The sequence below is a fragment of the Pholcus phalangioides genome, unplaced genomic scaffold (genome assembly GCF_987345545.1).
Source record: "Pholcus phalangioides strain wild (caught in Gottingen) unplaced genomic scaffold, Ppha-v1.0 ptg000014l_1, whole genome shotgun sequence".
Lineage (NCBI taxonomy): Eukaryota > Metazoa > Arthropoda > Arachnida > Araneae > Pholcidae > Pholcus > Pholcus phalangioides.
In genome coordinates this window covers 7,517,002-7,536,760 of record NW_028301607.1, presented here as the reverse complement: position 1 = coordinate 7,536,760, position 19,759 = coordinate 7,517,002, and the positions used below count along the sequence as shown (strand labels likewise).

The 19,759-nt window shown below is 34.5% G+C and overlaps 1 protein-coding gene across 1 annotated transcript in view; it reads right to left on the bottom strand.

The window, feature by feature from the left end:
* Positions 1 to 17,623: 17,623 nt before the first annotated feature.
* Positions 17,624 to 19,759, bottom strand: part of LOC149078065 (nose resistant to fluoxetine protein 6-like) — a 43,027-nt gene continuing 40,891 nt past the window's right edge. The window contains exon 15 of the mRNA XM_089241655.1: positions 17,624 to 18,705. Within this exon, the coding sequence (XP_089097781.1) occupies positions 18,541 to 18,705 (165 nt within the window). The 3' untranslated portion in view covers positions 17,624 to 18,540. The remainder of the gene's footprint in view (positions 18,706 to 19,759) is intronic.

Genomic DNA, 19,759 nt, shown 5'->3' with positions numbered 1-19,759 from the left:
AATTTCCATAGTTTGCTTGCCAGATATATATATATATATATAAATATAAAATGCAACTTATATGAAAATTCCAGTTGAATGTCGTGAAAATTCAGAAAGATATATGCGCGATATTGTGAGCTGTAATTTATTTATGTTACTGGATGATAAGGGATTTTCCACAAATTAGTATTTTGATTATTTTATGTTATTTGATTACTTCAAAAATAAGCTCACAACTTATTTAGCGAAGACATGTATCTAACGTTATATAAGAGAAATGCTTGAACATAACACATGTGTATGATGTCAAAATGAAGAAACAATGAAATAACCATGCGACAGAAAATAATCAAAATACATATTTGTTAAAAAATTTTTATCCATATACTCTCAGACAGTAACTGAAATTACAGCTCACAATACCGTGTATATGTTTCTGAATTTTCATGACATTCAACTGAAATTTTTATATAAGTCGTATTATATGGTCGCATTTTATTCTGGTACCTAAATTGTGAAAAAAACAAAATAAAACACACTCGTGATTAAATTTTCACTAGAAATCGTGAGTACAAGCATAGAGTTCATGTGACAGAAATTTCCGAATGGTTTGCTGGGTATTCTTCTCTAAATCTAAGAAAATGTCCAAACTTTGAAAAGGACACTTTTAGAAATATATAGTTCACTAAAAATACCATATTTCTTAAAACGTGAAATATATATATCTGTGAGCTTGATGTTAACGATGCATCTCTCACATCCATGCCTTTATAGAATAAAATATAAATTCCATGAGAAAAATAAAGTCTTCTTAAATTCCATAAATAAACATTCATTAGAAAATACTTGTGATTGTAAAAGCGAGATCCTTTGAACCAATGCTGAATAATTTGAATAAAATTTTATTTGTTCACACTTGAATGTTATACCATAATGTTCATAGACAATTTCTCGAAACAAAAATTAATATGGATGTTGCATCAGTGTGTAAGTGACATAAGTCTCCAGTTTTATATTTTTAAGAGTGTAATTGCCACAGTGGATAAACCAAAAGATATGGTACCAACAACATAAGTGAACAATGTGAAATTGGTAACATCAGGTGAAATGGCTACTGTCAATTCCAGGGTTTGACATGTGCTAGGTCATCCACAAGGACTAAAAGGTATTGGTGCCTAAAATTTTCTATGTCTGATCACTAAATTTAAAGTCTGAGGACAATACAAAATTTTCAAAATTCATGTCAGCCTGTACTTCAACATGGGAAGCTCCCCCAATACAAAATCAGGGGAGAAAACAGATTTTGGATAATTTTTCTTAGGAAAAACCTAGGATTATTCCCCAAGCAAGTTTACTAATATCTAAATTTCTTTCGTCACTTTGTCAAGCCCTGTTCAGTATATTGCTTATCTGTTCCTTGTAAAAATTTCAGCATGATGTGACTACTGATTACATGAACCAGTAAATTTATCCCATGCTAAAAAAAATTACATATAATTTTTAATGAATGCTGCTGATCAGTGATCCTTAACCTTATTGCCATAGTCTTGTATCAGGACCACAAATGAGTCCTCGTTCTCATTGTGCTCATCTTCAGCAATTGAACCCTTTTTTGATTGGTGCAGAAACTTTTTGTTATGAAATATGGCATCCATGGATGCAGAAAGAATTATTAGGATCTAATTTTACTTTGCTACTATTTGCTATTTAATTGAGTTGTAGAAAGATGTGGATGTACACATACTTGTGTGAATAAATTGTTTGACTTGATATAATACCATATTGAACTAAGATATCAAGTATAGTTGCGATACAACTTTACACAAACTCCTACAGCTGCATTGGTATTGTAATTTTTTGTATCGTAGTCAAAATATCTGTTAATTAACATAAGTTTCACTTGCGAAACCTGTGCTATTTTCAATTTGTCAGTTGTTTGTCAGGTCTGGTGCTATTCTGCCTTTTACACTGTTATGTATTGGGTGTATTCATTATTTATCCAACATGAATAAGTATTGTATTCAATATATTTATTCATATTATTTATTTATTTATTACTGGATGTATCCCCACATTATTTACCTACAGCTATGTAGTGAGTTACATAAAGGTAGATTTTCTTAATTAAATAACCTAGCAGCAGGAATAAGGGTGCCACAATAGGCTTTATAACATTCAAAAGTATATTGAGTTTTAGCATAATCAGGAGAATTCGTAGTGCAATATATAAGTGCATCTCATTAGTATATAGAGCAGTGTTTTTTTTCTAGATTTACATGTACCAGAGGGCTTCTTGATCAAATACAGAGGGAACCCGGGACATTCTGCAGATTCTATAGCAGGGGTTCTTAACCCCTTTTCAGCTACAATCCAAAATTAACAAGATCAGTTTCACAACTCATGAGACTGTTTGTTTCTCAAAATCAGTGCATTTATAACAGGACTGTAAGTGGATTTCTACGACTCATCTCGGAGGCCCCTTGAAACATGTTTGGATTGAAACCCATAGTTTGGAAATTCCTATCTGTAAGTGGATTTGTACGACCCATCTTGGAAGCCCCTGGTCATGACCCATAGATTAAGAACCCCTTCCTATAGCAACCTCTTGCAGACACTGGGGTCTCTAGACCACCTTTCTAAAAATACTGTTATAAAAAATAAGCATGAGATATGAATGGAAGCAGCAGTCAAAGAAGTTTCAACACACAATCATATAACCAACAAATGCCTGTGTAATAATTTTGACTTTCATAATATGTATAATGTAATACCTTCACAAATTTTAAAGCTAAGTCCTGTCTCAAAAAAGTATAGCATCATTTTTTTTCTTCCAAAAAAAATTGTGATTAAAAATAGTCCATTCGTTTTTAAGAATAATTTTCTAAATTCTAACAAGCGTACATCATACAGAAATTGATCAGGAGCATTACTAAACGAATACCTGGCATGAGCGGTCTATCTTATTGCCAGAGACTTCAATTTCTGGGTTTACACTCGCTGGAATGGCGTAGAATCGCTGCGGATCTGAAGATGTGCTACAAACTAGTTCACCAAAATGTTTATCTACCATCGAGAGAGCCTTTCTTTGAGATCATAGACAGGCGAGTTAACCTACGTAGGCATCGCTTCCAAATAAGAGTACCAATGGCTAGAAGGGATTGTTTTTTCCACGGATATAGATGCCGTGTGGCAAGAATATGGAACAGTCTTCCATCAGAACTTGTATGTGCCTCCTACGCAAGATTTGCTTCCAATATTGGGGATTTCGACCTGGCTCCGTATGCGAAGTGCTTCCCGTACTGACTATTATTATTATTATTATTTATTTATTTTATTTTATTTTTTTCCTTTTCTTCCAGTATAAGTGCATTTCATGCCTTCTGGGGTTATTATTATTATTATTGTAAATAAATAAACACACTTGAAAAGGCGAATTTTAAAGGTTACTTTGTTTGAAGGTTGCTGTTACAAATTATTTCTGATTGTAATCGAAAGGAAAAAACACACATAAACCAAAATAATGTCCAGATGCATGAAATAATTGCTTGATAGAAGTTTGTTTGATACGTATAACATTTTTATCAAATTCTGTCGAAATTGTCATTTTTTCACTAAGTGACAATGCCTTCTCTTCAAATGACCTGCCATTCTTTGCGGGTTACTTCAGTTACTTCAAGTTTGCATTCTATTTCTTTATTTCAATCTAAACATGCAGATAGCACAATGTTTTATGTGGTATTAGCTGATACCCGGCGATGTTGCCCGCCCCGTAAAAAATTTATATATGTATAGCTTATTAATTATATCTTAATCAAAAAATTTCTGCATCAAGTAAGAAAAAATTACTTTTATTTTTAAATATTTTAATTAAAAACTTGAGGCAATCGCACAATAGTTTTTGTTTTTCCATCTAGTGTGTAGATGTATGCATTTTTGGAATTATTAACACGCGAACAGGCGACGAAAAGCTGTCAGTGTGAAAAACAGGGCTCAAGTAGGTTGATACCTGCCACTGCGAAGGATATACTTTTTATGATTTTTTCGTTGATCTTGTTCACACTCATTTTTCGGTGCCAGAATCGCTCTCTCACAAAACCACTCATGGTTTCTGTGATTTTGTTGATTACTTGGGAAGACTTTGTCTGCAAGTTCTTGAACTCAGTTTAACAACTGGCAATATCCATTTGGGAACATAATCAGTCCAGTTCATGGGTCTACGGGAATTCCTCCATAGCCAAGTTTGATCAACTGATGTGAAAATAATAGCAGCGCTGAATCATTTCGCAGTTGAACTCGCATGTTGGTAGATAATGATAATTTTTTAACTTTGTGCCAGAGTGTTGATGATGTGAGGCAAGCAATCAGTTCATCAGCTGGCGTTGAACATTTTTATTCTCAGTTTTGCCATCGTAGTTGTTGTTCTCTATTGTTAGTGACGTGATATGTCTAGCTTGCACATCGAATATTATTTAAACGCTTTTTAAGCATTTTTGAAATTGAAGCTGTACCTCTACGATCGGCGGTTGATAAGATAAAGGCTGCATTAGCACTTACAGGACACCCTGTATATAGGCTAGCCATAATACCCGGCGCTTCCCGGGTTTTCTTCAATTAGTGGGTGGATTGGAAAAGTTACAAACCGTTATAAAGGAATAAACTGTTATAATAACAGAATTAAAGGTGTGAGAAACCATTGTAAAGGCATATATACACACGTCTGAAACGCATTGTTGGAAACCACGGTAACCAAAGTAAACGTTCTGGAAGTGATTGTTGAAGCCCCAAAATCATTGTTGCCCAAAAGTTTTTCGGGCATTTGCCTAGCTCTGACGAGCTTTTAAAGTAGCCTATGGCTCGATCACGGTCCTGTTTGGTATATATGCAAAATCTGGCGATGGTCGGTCTAAAACTGTAGATTTGTATAAAGAACAGACATACTTTCACATTTATATATAAGATTGGTGTTATACCAATTGCTGAAACCTTCCCACGTACATTCGGAATTTGTTTTTCTGTCTCAACACTAAAAAACAACATATTTCTGTCCCTTTTTTCTTTTCTTTTTTTCATTTGTCTCTAAAGAAGGACTAAAGGTCAATTTCTGAGAAGTCAAATCTTTGGATTGTGGTTTTGGGTGACAAGAAATGAGAAGAAAAAGAAATTGGATAGTTTAAAAATTGAGGCTTTTTCATTCATTAAATAAGGATTTAGTCTTAATTTTTGCCAGAATTTCAGAAAAATTAATTAAAAATCAAGGAATTTTTCAAATCACAGTTTGTTAAATCGGGTTCAGACTGTAATTGGATGTTAAACATTTTTGGATGTTGCTTCCGTCTGATACTGTCTGTACACTTATGAGATGCTCTTGTATTACTTAATTCCCATTGAAATTGTTAAGTTGTTGAAACTGCAGAGTGTATGATTTTGTATAGAATTATTATTTTGCTGGTTCTTTATTATTATTATTTTATTATTGCTTCATTGCTGTTATGTGCTGGTAGAGCGTGTGGATTATTGGTGTATTGGAATAGTATGTTCGGTGTCATGTCCTAGCTTGTCATAAAGTCGTGGTTGTGGAAATATGTTTAAAACAATTCATATATCCAAAAAAATGTACAAAAGACGTTTTTTATAGCGAGACTGAGTTGGACATTGTATAGGCCATTTTTAAATAGAAGCAATTCGGATAAAAAAAAATATTTTTTCACTATCGAATATCTTTGTATGTGTCTCCTGGCAAATGTCAGTTCGCTCATCAAAATTTAAAAATATGATAAATATTTTTTGTACCCATTTGTGTATATATATGACTTGTACCCTGTCCATTGTTTATGTTTTCATCATAATGCGATTTGATATATCTACCAAAGTTTTGAATTTGTGTTTTTATTTTTTTTCCACGTGATGTCTTTTCGAGAAAACATATAAAATATTCTTTTTGTTTCTTATTATGTATATTGATATGGCGCAGTCTTTTTTGGTTAAAGTAAGTTATAATTGTGAGTACATGGTTTATTCTAAAATTAATGGGTAATATGAAGAATTGAAATGAAAGGGGAAAAGGAAAAAAGATTAAATTGTTTAAGTGACTTAGAGTTGGTTGAACAGTGGTTGAGAAAAAATTAATTGGAACGATTGAATCAGTTGTTTATAGAAGAGAGGAGTCCATGCTGTTAATCATAGGACTGATGCCCTTTTCTAAGGTCTGTGTACAGTCCTTGAAAAAAAAAAAAATTCATTTTTGAGTCTTTAAAAGTCCTTGAAAAAATAATAGTCATTTTCTAATAATAGTCAGTGCTTTATAAGTGCTTGAAAAAAAATGGTGTGAATTTTGTTCATAGATTTTTGTCCCTCAACTAAATTTCCCTGAACCATGTGCCGCTGGAGCGGAAATGAGTAGAGCAAAAAACATTGAGCTATGAACCAATGTTCAAAACATGACATATGATCACACGTCATGGGCGGAGATACGGGGGGCGTGGGGGGCCCCCACCCCAGCATCAAAGGTGAAGTTGACTGATCTAATTTATACATGCATATATGAATTGACATCATCATCGTGCCCCCCCCCCAGACTTCCAAGTCTATCTCCGCCTGTCACACATACCTGAGGAATCCCTGTGCTTAAAAAAAAAACCCCTTAAAATTTGGCAAATTGGGGGGGGGGGGGCAAAAGTTGCTGATCATCCCATATATACTGAACTCAAGTGCATCCGTATAAGAGGGAGGGTACATTCCATTGTTTTCCCCCCAGAAATTATTGGGGAGGGTGACTCTTAGTCCCCATTACAAAATTTATTGGAAGGGGGGCCTCAAATGGCCTCAGACCCTATGTTCCGGCACCTATGCGCTTAAGATATTGCTTCAAAATATTTTAAACCATTGAATTAATGAATGTCAGTTGCATATATGTAGGCTGACCATATTTCCTGTACGGGAAAATTGCTAATTGTCAAAAGAAAAGCAAAGCTACTAATTATTGCTAAAATTGCAAAAAAAAACCATCAAAGGCAGAAATGAAGCACCATTGCGTTGAAGCAGTAGATTTAAATGAATTCTATGGAAAATAACATCAAGACAAATGGGTAAATGATAAGATGAATATTCATATTTTAAGTCAATCAGGGCCACAGCTAGGGGGGGGGGGGGAGCAGCGCTAGACCCGAGGGAGCGCAAATTTCATTCTGAAACCTCTCTTTCAACATTACAAGGGGGCATCAAAACGCGCGCTTGCCCCGGGTGACCAAGCATCTAGTTGCGGCCCTGGTCATAATTACCATAATATAGTTTATAGGGTTGGGAAAACAATTTCTGTAAAGAGTAGAAATTCAAATAAACTTTGTTGAAAATACAAGGGATATATATCAGGCCACTTTTATGAAAAAGTCGGGATGGCCAAAATTACATGAAAATACAGGAATTTCCTGTGAAATATGGGCCATATGGTCACCCTACGAATATGACTAAATGCTTTCTGATTTTTTTTATCGAAGGCAAGTTTCAATACTGTTTCCAAAATGATTTCTGCTAAAATGTGATTTGTACACTAAATTATAATAGTATTTTTTAAGCAAGACCTTTAGAACTTATCATTTCATTTTTTGAAAAAATCATGAGTTATATCAACTATGAATGTCCTTGAATTTTTAAATTTTACCTGGAAAAGTGTTTGAACAATCCTCGAACTTTCGTTTTTTTTACTTTCAAACCCATGTTTTCAAAACCACTGATTCAATTGACATAAATGTTATAATTTTGATATGGTATTCAATGCTTTAAGTGGATAATAGTGTAATGAAGTAATCTTGAACTGAATCAAAAGATCGCTCTGTTGATTACTTCTTCAGTGTGAACCTTTATAAAATGTAATGTTATTTCAGTCTCTTGATGTTTCATGCAGTCTCACCAGTGATGGTAACTCGTGGGAAATTTCTCATATTCGAGGGAAAAAGTGGCCATAATTTGTCCGAGTGGGAAGTTTCTTAGCATTTGTGGGAAATTTTGAGAGTTCATTGAACAAAAGAATTTTTTGGAAAAAATATGAAGAAATTAATAGTGTAATACTTTTTTACTGTAAAATACTTGATTAGGTATTTTTGCCACTAGATGGCAGCACATTTTTCGGAATGCATGGGAATAAATTTAGTCAAGAGGGATATTTTGCTGGAAGATGTTACCATCACTGAGTGTCACTGTACAAAAATGGTAGACTGTGAACTTCTTTTTTTGAGGAGAGAGGAAACTTATGGGTGATTCTCACGAAATAGTGTCAAATGAAGTTTTCATTTAATATTTATATTTGGTGCAGATTTATTACTTTTTTTGTCACATTTTATTTATATTTCTATTTCTGATAAGTGTCGCCCACTCTATTTATAGTTTTTTCGTCAACAGATTTTTTTAGTTTGTTAAGGAAACATCTTTCTCGTGGCTGTCCCCAGCCCCCATTTTTCAAATTTTAAAATAAATTTCTATCTTAAAAATATATTCTTTTTTTTTCAACAGTATTGGGATTGGTATACTTTCTCATAATTTTTAATATTTTTTATCGATGGTTTATAGTCGAATGAAAATTTCCTATAGCATCCCCCTCCTCATTTGTGACATTTGGAAAACATTGTCCTACAACACCTGTTGTTACCTATCAGATTTTGTATTGAGAAGGTTGAAAAGGAAGTAGCCATCACTTGAACGTCCTTCAAATCAATTAGAATTATGAATTACTTTCGCAAATTAGATTTATTAAGGGGGAAAAAAGAGGCGAGTGTCTTCATCAAATGTTCTTCTTCTGGCTACTTTTTTTGTGTGAGAAATATATAACTGAAAATTATTTCCAGTATTTACTTCATATTTCAGTTTAGACAAACTTCTGTTATTTCTGAAAAGCGCATGTTTTCAACATTCTTATTTAAAAAAAAAAATTGTGCAGATTATCAGTGCTTGTCCACAAGTTGAAAACCAGTTACCAAAATATATGGAACATGTTATGAGTGGCAAGCATAAATATCAAATATTGAAATCAAGTCCCGAAATAGGCAAATCCGACCTGGCATTTTGCCTATCTCTTAACATGGCTAAACTTGAAAGAATTTTTTCACCATTAATGCCAAATAAACTACGCTGCTGACTATATTTTATTTATCACCAAACAAAGAAGTGTCCGTAAGAGTTTTTTTTTTTTTTTTGGTTGAAATTTGTTTTTGATTTTTTTTCTCGTTTTTTTGTCCAATTTCGTCAGAATGACCCATATGTAATTGCGGACCAGCAAAAAAGAAATTAATAGGGATAGGACAAATAATTTGCTGACTGATCAAAGATAAATGATGAAAGATAATTTGTGGACTGGCAGAAGGTAAATAAATGGGGAAAAATATTTTGCGGAGCAGCTAAGGATAAATAAATGCAGAGAGAAAAAATTATTTGCTGACAGCAAGAAATAAAAAGCAAATTTAGACATATCAAGGAAACAGATATTTTCTGGACGTTATGCCAATGTGAACTTGAAAAGAAAAGTCACCCAGTCTCTGCCCGCTGGGACGTAGTTTCATATTTTTTTAAATCTTTAATCATGTAGCAGCTGCAATGTTTCAGTGAAATTTTTTCATGGACCGGCAGATAATTTCCACTGGTCTGTGGACCAGCAGTTAAGGAACACTGATCTACATCATTGTTATTGTCAGCGTCTGAATCAGTATAGAAGTCTAGAGGGTATCTTGGTATAGCATGGCTGCCTTTTTGTCCTGAATCAAAATATTTACCTGTCAGAGCCATTTCAAGACAGAAAAAGTCATGTGCAATGTTAATGTTCAGTAAATAAGACAGGTATACAGACTGAAATGTTTTACTTTTGTTTCCAACAAACTTTTCTTTGAATCGAGGGATTTCTGCATGTAAGCCGAGGTGAACTTGGGACAAGAAAGCTTGTTTTCTTCACCCAGGATCTCTTGCAATCAGGGCAAGTGCACTAAACATTATATTAGCGACATGACTTTTCCTCCCTTAAAACACAGACGGTAGTGAAATCCTGAATAGAGGCATTGCAGCCTCTCTTAACTTCAGCGGTTGGCCATAATTGTCAGGTTGCTTGACCAGAATTTCGAGACGTCCTGGGTTTGATTCATAGTGGAGACAGCAAACCTGTCCTGAGTTCAAATTCGCATAATATCCTGGAAGTCTCTTATCCTGACGTGTTACTTGTGTGTAGCGCTAAGTTCATGTTTTATCACAGGTCGCGCTGCAAAGTGAAAACTTAACGTCTGGACTTCTCGTCCACCGTGTGTATTAGTTTTTAAAGAAAAATCACTAAAAGTAATCTTTTTTTGTGGACTTACCAATCTTTTTCTCAAAAATTAAGTGCTATCGTCTCAGGGTCTAACCACTTATCCAAATTTTTAAGCACCCGTAACCAGGGTTAAGTAACTAGGATTTTTGCTGCCCCGAGCAAACATAATTTTGCTGCACCCAAAACTCTGAAATTTGGTAATTTTATAATGGTGTTCACTGCCATCCTGGGCAGTTTTCGCTGCCCCACTAGTTTCTGCGCTGCCCGCACCAACGTTTTAGACCTAATGATGACCTGTCGTGTGGGATTAGTTCAGATAGTCACATATTTGTGTAAGGTATGTTACCCGACACTAATCTGCAAATTTTTTGACAAAAATCTATTGTAAATTTGATTTAGGACATCAAGGCATCTTGGTGATAGACTTCCATAACTGCTTCAAATACAGGCAAAAATGATGGTATAGAGTGGTATTTCGCTGCTGCAAAAACTATAATTTTTTAGACATTTTCTCAAAACTTGTTCATCATTTTGATATTGTTGAATTTATTATTATTATTTTGTATGTCTTTTTAATTTTCGATTTCATCATCACCAATAAACTCATTTGTTTTTTTTAATTGAATTTTATTATTGGAAATGAGTTGACACACACATTGTGATTCAGACACATGAAAACGCCATAGACACGTGGTTGTATCATAAAACTTCCAAGACATTATACAAACCAATGAATTGTCAAATCAGAGGCGCCACCATGAAGAAAACGGGGGGGGGGGGGTGTGGTGGTGAAAATTGCCTATTGCTCCTGTATATAGATCAGATCAAAAATTTTGAATTTGACTTTTCAAAAACAATAAGATTCGTGTTATGTCTTTAGTACCAGATTTTTCACTGGAATGTCCACATTCTGTTACCTGGAAAAATGCGACCAGTCAGCGTATCGGTTACATTCGAGTGAATGCAACCAACAGGCCTATTGGTTGTTTTTTTTTCTTCAAGTTTTGTAAAAGATCTTATAATAAACTTCTATACCGTAATCCTTACACTATAAACGTTTTAGAAAATTTATTTTTATAAAACTTGAAAAATCCATCCAATAAGGTTATCGGCTACATTCGAGCATATTCGGTTTCATTCCAACGGTTACGTTCACTCAACCAATAATTTTAGTGGTTGCATTTTTCAAGTTTTATAAAAGAACTTTTATCAGACTTTTATAGTGGAATGTCGGCATTAAATAAAGTAAATTTGAATTGTAAATAAAGTCATTGGCCGATCTTTTGTATCTCAGCCGGGGTTACTGTTGCCTAAGCATCGGCTACCGTCTTAAAGCAAGGGGGTTTTTAACCCATGGCTCGCTACCAAAACTTGGGTCGCAGGGGCTTCTGAGATGGGCCGTATTAGCCCATTTACTGCCGAGTAGTCTTGAGCTATATGTCACGACGGAAACTTTATTCGCAATGTCTTTCCAAAATGAATCGTACAAACATAATTTCCGTCAGAGATTCTTTAGCTATGGGTCATGACCGAAAATTGATTCGTAATTTGACTTCTTAAATGGGTCGTACAAAGCCTCTTACAGCCCGGGGTTCTCAAGCTGTAGGTAACGATCCAAACTTGACTAGCAATGGATTCCAGAAAAGGTCGTACAAACCCTTTTATAGCCAGGGATTCTTGAGCTAAAAATCACGACCCAGCCCTGATCCGCATATGAGTCATTCGAATCCGCTTACAGCCTGTTATAAGTGTACTTATTGCGTCACAGGATTCATTCATTTCGAAAAAACAGTCCCATGGGTCGCGAAGTTGATCTTGTTGATTTTGGGTCGCTGCTGAGAGAGTTTAAGAACCCCTGGATTAGAGCATCCATGCTCAACCAATGAGCCGGGGGAAGCACCCTTGGATTACAGATAATTTCAAGCATTTCGATATGTGACGTGGATGTCCATATAGCGTTATGATAGAGATTATCATCCGCCTTACAATTTACCGATAGGAAAATTCACTCTCACATTCGAGCGAGTGTAATAATATAAAATAATTATTGCAAATTGATTGCAGTGAGTGACCATATAGTGATAAAGTAAGTGACAGAATCAGTGGATAACCGTATGAGTGATCGAGAGAGCGGAAGAATGAGTGAGTGACCATGTGGGTGACAAAGTCAGTGAGTAGGAGGGCGATTGAGCGACCGTATGCGCGAATAGATGAATGTTTGAGAAGCGATTCTAGGAGACAGTGATTGTATGAGTGAGCGAGCGGGTCAGTGACCGTATGAATGGCCAAGTGAGGAGGTGAGTTACAGAACGAGTGAGTAACGTATGAATTGCGGAGTGAGAAAAAGAAGTGATTTTTATGACAGACCGTATGAGTGAAGTGCTGACCTGCTCACTCACTCATGCATCTGCTTACTCATTCGTGAATTTTCTCACCTGCTCACTCACTCATGCATCTGCTTACTCATTCGTGAATTTTCTCACCTGCTCACTTACTCGTGTGTTTGCTTACCCGCTCCTTCACTCATGTATTTGCTCATCTGCTCACTAAACTTGCCCAATGACCAACTACCTCACACAGTCGCTAATTCGCTCAGACGGTCACTCACAGGCTCATTTGCTCACGCACAATGCTCATGTACTCATTCAGCAAAACCCTGACTTGATCATTCACTCACTTACTATGTAACTTTATCGATGAATCGTCATATCGGTGAATTGCGTGACGGCGAATTGATGAATTTTTTTTGTCCGTGGGTCTGAAGATATCTGATGCTGAGTGATCAGTATGACACCCTGTACATGATTATTTACCCATTTTTTCAAAAATTAGCGAGTGCTAAATCATGGAAATTACAGTATTTCTTGATAGAAAAAAAAAAGCGCCATCTTAAAAGACATCATTGTTTTACTTTTTGAAGTAAAAAAACCGAATCAGTGAGTGATAAGAAAATATAATTCACGAACAAAATTTTTTTTCAAAAAATATTAATTTCAAAATATTAATATTACAGATATCTGATTTATTAATATTATCAGCATTTGATACGTCAAAAGGGAATTTTTATATATACATGTAATAAAATATTAGAAATTGTAATCCAAGTAAGATTCTTCTCTCGAACGTATGTGAAGGTAACTCAACTTGTTGGGTTACAGTGTTTTAGATGCGATTAAATGATGAGGTGTTCGTAATTTTCAAATTATATTAAAAAAATTATATACAGTCAAACTCGGTTGTAACGACATTGAATTACATATGGAATTTTGCCATTAAAACCACGGTGTTGTTACAACCGGGTTGACGTTTTTAATGATCTGTGAATGTGCTTTGGGTCATTTTAGTGATCTGTAAATGTGCTTCGGGTTATTTTAGTGATCTATAAATGTGCTTCGGGTTATTTTAGTGATCTGTAAATGTGCCGTGTCCGTTAAGAGAGTTTCCACTGCACCAATATATAGCATTTTCGATAAGTGGTCGTATTTGAAAACGTATCATCCAGTGCAAAACAGAAGTTTTTTGCTAGTTTTATAAAAGGTGGCCAGACGTCCCGGTTTTTAACTGATCACTGTCACGACATCTGTATGTGTTGGTTCTTCTCATCGCCTAATCAAACATTTAATGAAATACAATTATTTCAAAATATTGACACGTTCAATTTTGACATTTCCAGCTACTAACTACAAATCACAGAAAAAAAATCGCTCATCACGGCATGATGATCATATTTCGTTAAAAAAATATGGAAAATTAAAATGTTATGAAGAAAAATACGGGACATCACTGAGAATGTTAGCAAAATTACACACTGTGTTAAAATTTCTGAAAAATTAACGGGGGTGAGAAATGACGGGATACTGGAAATCGCGGTGGATTGAACTGTAATTAACCGAAAAATAGCTGAGCATGGCAAACACGCGGGATGAGAATTCAATAATTATAGTCATAATTATCAAAATATTTTATGATTTATAAAAATCACCTTCATTTACGATTTGAGTAAAATTTTTAAATTCAAATCAGCTTCGTTGTAATAAACATGAAAATTGCATAAATGAAGTCGGGACAGTCAACTTTACGTGAAAGCACGAGAATGTCCTATAAAATACGGGACATATGGTTACCCTACTGATAACATGCTGTGAATTTTGGTGGTCAGTCGAATTGTTTCAAACATTTTACTTTTCCTGAGAAGTTGAAAAAAACGCTGATTTATATTTTTGATAACATTTCCATGGTTGTTATTAAGTGGCCTTCAACACATTTATTGCACTTTTAAAATTATTTTTCAATTAATACTACTATGCTATTATGTGTGTGTGTATATAAATATATATATAAATAAAATATAAATATATATATCAATAAACTTTAACGTTGAGACACTGCAACTGCAACTTGTTGCAGTGTAACAGCTTCGGCCCTCTTTGTGGTCTTGACTTGCCTTGACTTTATTATTCAGGGTTTCCAGCATTTAAGGCTATTCCCTGTAGCGAAGATGATGCTTTATTAGGGTGACCATACGTCCCGTATTTCCCGGGACAGTCCCGGTTTTTTTCCTTTTTCTGGCCGTCCCGACTTTTTTGCAAAACTGTCCCGGTTTTTCCCGTTTTTTGCATGACGCCTACTTGGATTTTTATCCTTCATTGAAGTCAACGATTGAAATTATTTTTCATCTCATAAATTATATTATGATAATTACAACTATAAATAAGAACATTAATCTCCCTCATTTGTCTTATTCAACGTTTTATTTCGTGGAATTCATTTTAACACACTGCAATTCGCAGTAACACTTCGTTTCCCGCCATTTCGATTTTTCTGTAATTTCAGCTATAGTTGGCAACTTTGTGCACTTTTGGCGTCATTCTTGGCGATAATTGGCAATGTCCCGTATTTGGAATTCCAATGTCCCGTATTTCTGTGGAGGAAATATGGTCAGCCTATGCTTTATTGTGAAACACGATTAGCGATGTGGACGGCTTTGACGGTGAAAGTTATAAGTGATAAGAAATGTGCATGCTATTTTCCATTATAATTTTGTCGGAAATACGACACAAAATTTCCACTTCTCGCCAGCATCGCAAATTTTTGTCAAACAAATTGCAAATTGTTCGTCAAAAGTTTTGATGAACCATCGCCAAATACTTCTGTCACCAAAAAGTTACCAACCAAAAGTTACCGACGCGAAATGATCCAGTTCGATTCAACGCGGCGCAAAAAGCCTAAGAAAACCCGGCTTTAATTACGTTTTTATATGATTTTCACCGTCAGTCGCGTGTGGCGCCATCTGTTTCCAAAACTAGGGAAATTAGCGTTATCTAAGGTGAGTGCCACGTGTCGTCCTTGTTCAGTTTTGAATCTGGTAACAGTATCGGAAGACCACATAATCCGTATTTTCACATATGTGTTCGATCATGCATACTGTCTGAATTTTTTTATGGAAAGAAATAATTACATTCTTTCTACAAAAAACAATTTTTTTTGTAGTTAAAATATAATTATTTATTAAAAATTATTTATTGCCGAAATTTTCGTCTCATAAAAAAGTTCATGATAATTTACATTTTACTTAAGAGTAAGTAAATTATCGTAAAAGCTTTTTTGTCCCTATTATGATCAATGATTATTTTTGGTTCAGATTTATTACGAAGTGAATGATGTTAATATATAAAAAACAAAAACTCTCTGCTCTTTGTTCCATCATCATTTGAGTTGTTGAAAATATTGTGATTAGATGGCAGCACAAACAGTGTTTGAATTCAGCCTCAGCGTCTCTGTCGTCTGCTCTTCCAAGGTTGGTTGTTTTGGATGTCTCCTTTTATTTTGAAAAAATAACCGAACTTTCAATTCCAATAGCCAGCTCAGTTGATGAGCTTAGCTTGTAAGGAACCAAACAAAGCGACTTTCTCCCTGTCGTCTGCTCGAGGTACTTTGTTTTGAATGTCTCCTTATGCCCAGATAAAATAACCGAACTTTTAGTTTAAACATCCAGCTCAGTTTATGAGCTTTGATTATAAGGAACTGGATGGAATGAAGAATATAGTTTTTTTCATTAAACTTCAGCTTCACAACATGTATTACATTTAAATCTGCTATTAGATGGCAGCACCTATGCTATTAAATTTTTTATTTAATTAAATTTGGGTTTTAAAAATTTAAAAAAAAGGATAGAGAACTCATCTAAAAATGAAAACAAATTAAATTACTTCTTTCGTTAATGCTGAAAAATTTCTTTCATCAATTCTTGAATTTTCCTTCATTATTTCTGGAATTATTTCCTTCATTATTTCTGGAATTATTTCCTTCATTATTTCTGGAATTATTTCCTTCATTAATTCTGGAATTATTTCCTTTATTAATTATTATTTCTTTCATTACTTGTGGAATAATTTCTTTCATTAATGCTGAAATTATTTCTTTCATTAATACTGAAGTTATTTCTTTCATTAATGCTGGAATTATGTTTTTCATTGATTCTGAAATTATATCTCAATAATTCTGGAATTATCTCTTTCATTAATTCTGGAATTATCTCTCATTAATTCTGAAATTATCTCTTTCATTAATTCTGAAATTATCGCTCATTAATTCTGAATATATCTCTTTCATTAATTTTGAAATTATTTCTTTCATTAATTCTAGAATTTTTTCTTTCATTAATTTTGGAAATATCACTTATTAATTCTGGAATTATCTTCCAATAATATTCAAATTATCTCTTTCATTAATTCTGGAATTATCTTTTATTGTTTTTAGAATTATATCTTTCATTGATTTTGAAATTATCTCTCTCATTAATTTTAGAATTATCACTTTCATCAATGCTGAAATTATCTCGTTCATTAATGCTGTAATTATCGCTTGCATTTATTTTGGAATTATCACTTCATCAATGCTGAAATTATCTCGTTCATTAATGCTGTAATTATCGCTTGCATTTATTTTGGAATTATCACTTCATCAATACTGAAACTCTCTTTGATTAATTGTAGAATTTTTTCTTTCATTAATTCTAGAATTTTTCTTTCATTAATTCTAGAATTTTTCTTTCATTAATTCTAGAATTTTTCTTTCATTAATTCTAGAATTTTTCTTTCATTAATTCTAGAATTTTTCTTTCATTAATTCTATAGTTTTTATTCCATTAATTTTGAAATTATCTCTTTCCTTAATTCTAGAATTATCGCTTTGTCATTCATTTTGGAATTATCATATTCATCAATCTGGAATTATCTTTCATAAATGCTGGAATTATCATTTTCATCAATTTTGGAATCATCTTCATTAATTTTTTATTAATCGTTTTTCATTAATTCTGGAATTTTCTTTATTAATTCTGGAATTATCACTTTCATAGAGAATAACAAAACGATTCATTCGTGGAATTTTTTGCAATCATGTTTGGAATATTACATGAATTTTGCTTTCAATTTGACATAAATATGACACTTCGATTAAAAACGGCGTTTAGGTAGTCCGAAATTTATTACTGTTTTCAAGATATCGAGAGGTTGGTGTGCTAACCCACGACCTCCCATATAACAGGAGGTTATTTATAGGAGGTAAAAGTCGAGTTGGTGAAAGCCCGAAAAACGCTTGTAAACGTATGCATTTCGGGCTTTCACCAAGCAACTTCCCTAAATGCTGACATTTAGCAACTTTCATGAAAATTAGTAAAAATGCGAATCTCCTAATTTTCATAAATCTGAAAGCTTGTCATTTATTCATCACAACGATCCTGATGCTAATTAAGATCATAATTAATTAAATAATTAGTCATTCAAATTCGTAAAAATTCATATAAAACAATTTCAGAATTAATGAAAATTTATATTTTTGAAACCATTTTCAATTTTATAATGAAAATTCGCATTTAATGGACAAAAACAATTTCTCACAATTTATACAAATTTCATATTTAATGAAAAAATATAATTTCAGAAAATAACTAAAATTCTCCAGTGATACAGGACGGAATCGGAGCGTTGGGCCTACTCGCCAAGACAACAACACACTGTGCGAATTTAGATACCGTAGTATGACACATGCTTGTTGGTCGATCACCAGGTTTCATCCAGCGATTATGCGTAATCATCTGTCAAAAGGGTCAGTGATTACGCATAATCGTCGGATTTATCACATTTACAATTTACGTAATAGTTTCAGAGAATTTACAAGTTTTTTTCTTTTTTTTTTTTAATCTCATGTTTTCAGAACTTGGTATGATTCTCCGATGATGGCCGATCTTCTCAGACTTCATCAGTTTGTCCGACTCAGTCGAGCTCACGTCCCTTAGTTTTGTACCTTTCACCTAGGCTTGTAGGTTTGCCTCTCCTCCTCATCATTTCGTGTAGGGCTACGACAGGTCCTTCAAAAGCAACGTAGCAAATACACGCCACTGTAAACGTAGGGATCAGATATTTGGTGGAGAGGTAAATCTGAAACATGATGAAGATGAAAGATGTAAATTGATTAAACCACATATAAATTATTAAATCGATGAGAGGCAAAGACATTTTCATTACGAGCATAAATTTTGGAGTTAAAGAGCAAAAATTCTTAACAAATTGTTGGACTCGGTTAACGAGCAATGACTCGCATTGCCGCGAAAAATACTCTAAGCTCCTTCGTCAGCCATCTTGAACCAACCACTTCCGTTCAACGTACGTAACCAGTGACGACTTCCGGAAAGAACAGGGGGAATACCGGCATAAACTTAACGCCATGTAAACGGGTTGTAGCGAGAATCCCTGTTACGGATAACTTCCCGGGATATTTTATTGCACATGTAAACGGGGCTGATATGCGACCTTTGAACACCCCCCCCCCTTTTGATCCCCCTTGGCGGTGGAAATTCAAAGAAACCCTTCTTAGGGAGTCTTCACGTCATGAAACAAAACTATTGACCAAATTTGATAGTGATAGCTTCAGTAGTTCCGGCTCGGTGATGATGAATCAGTCAGTGAGGACATGTTATTATATATGTCTAAATAAAGTGACTCGCGATACACATTTCCGGATCACTCACGCGGCCCGCGGCAAGTTTCGAGTTCACTGATGTGACTCGCGGCACAGTTTCACATCAGCTACGGGACCCGTGACACATTTCCAAATTAATGAAGTGGCCTGCCGTGCAGTTCCCACACCTTCAAAGTGGACAGAGGAGCGTTTCCTGATCACTTGAGGGACCAGCGGCACAGTTCCAGATAACTCAACTGCGCCACGACATGTTACCAGCGATCTTGAATGATCCGCGTCGCATATTTACAGATAACTTTAGCGACTTGCGATATAGTTGAAAACCACTTAAATGGCCCGCGACACTTATACAAAGACAAATACAAGGCCGCACAAAATGCTCAACGAGGTGACGGAGAAAACTCGTCATATCAATGGAGTGGCCCGCACTTTGCGAGAGGTTGGGGGGCATGCGCAAAAGAGAAAATATTGGGTCCTCTTCAAAGTGTAAAGTTGGGGTTTAGCGGGGTCTTT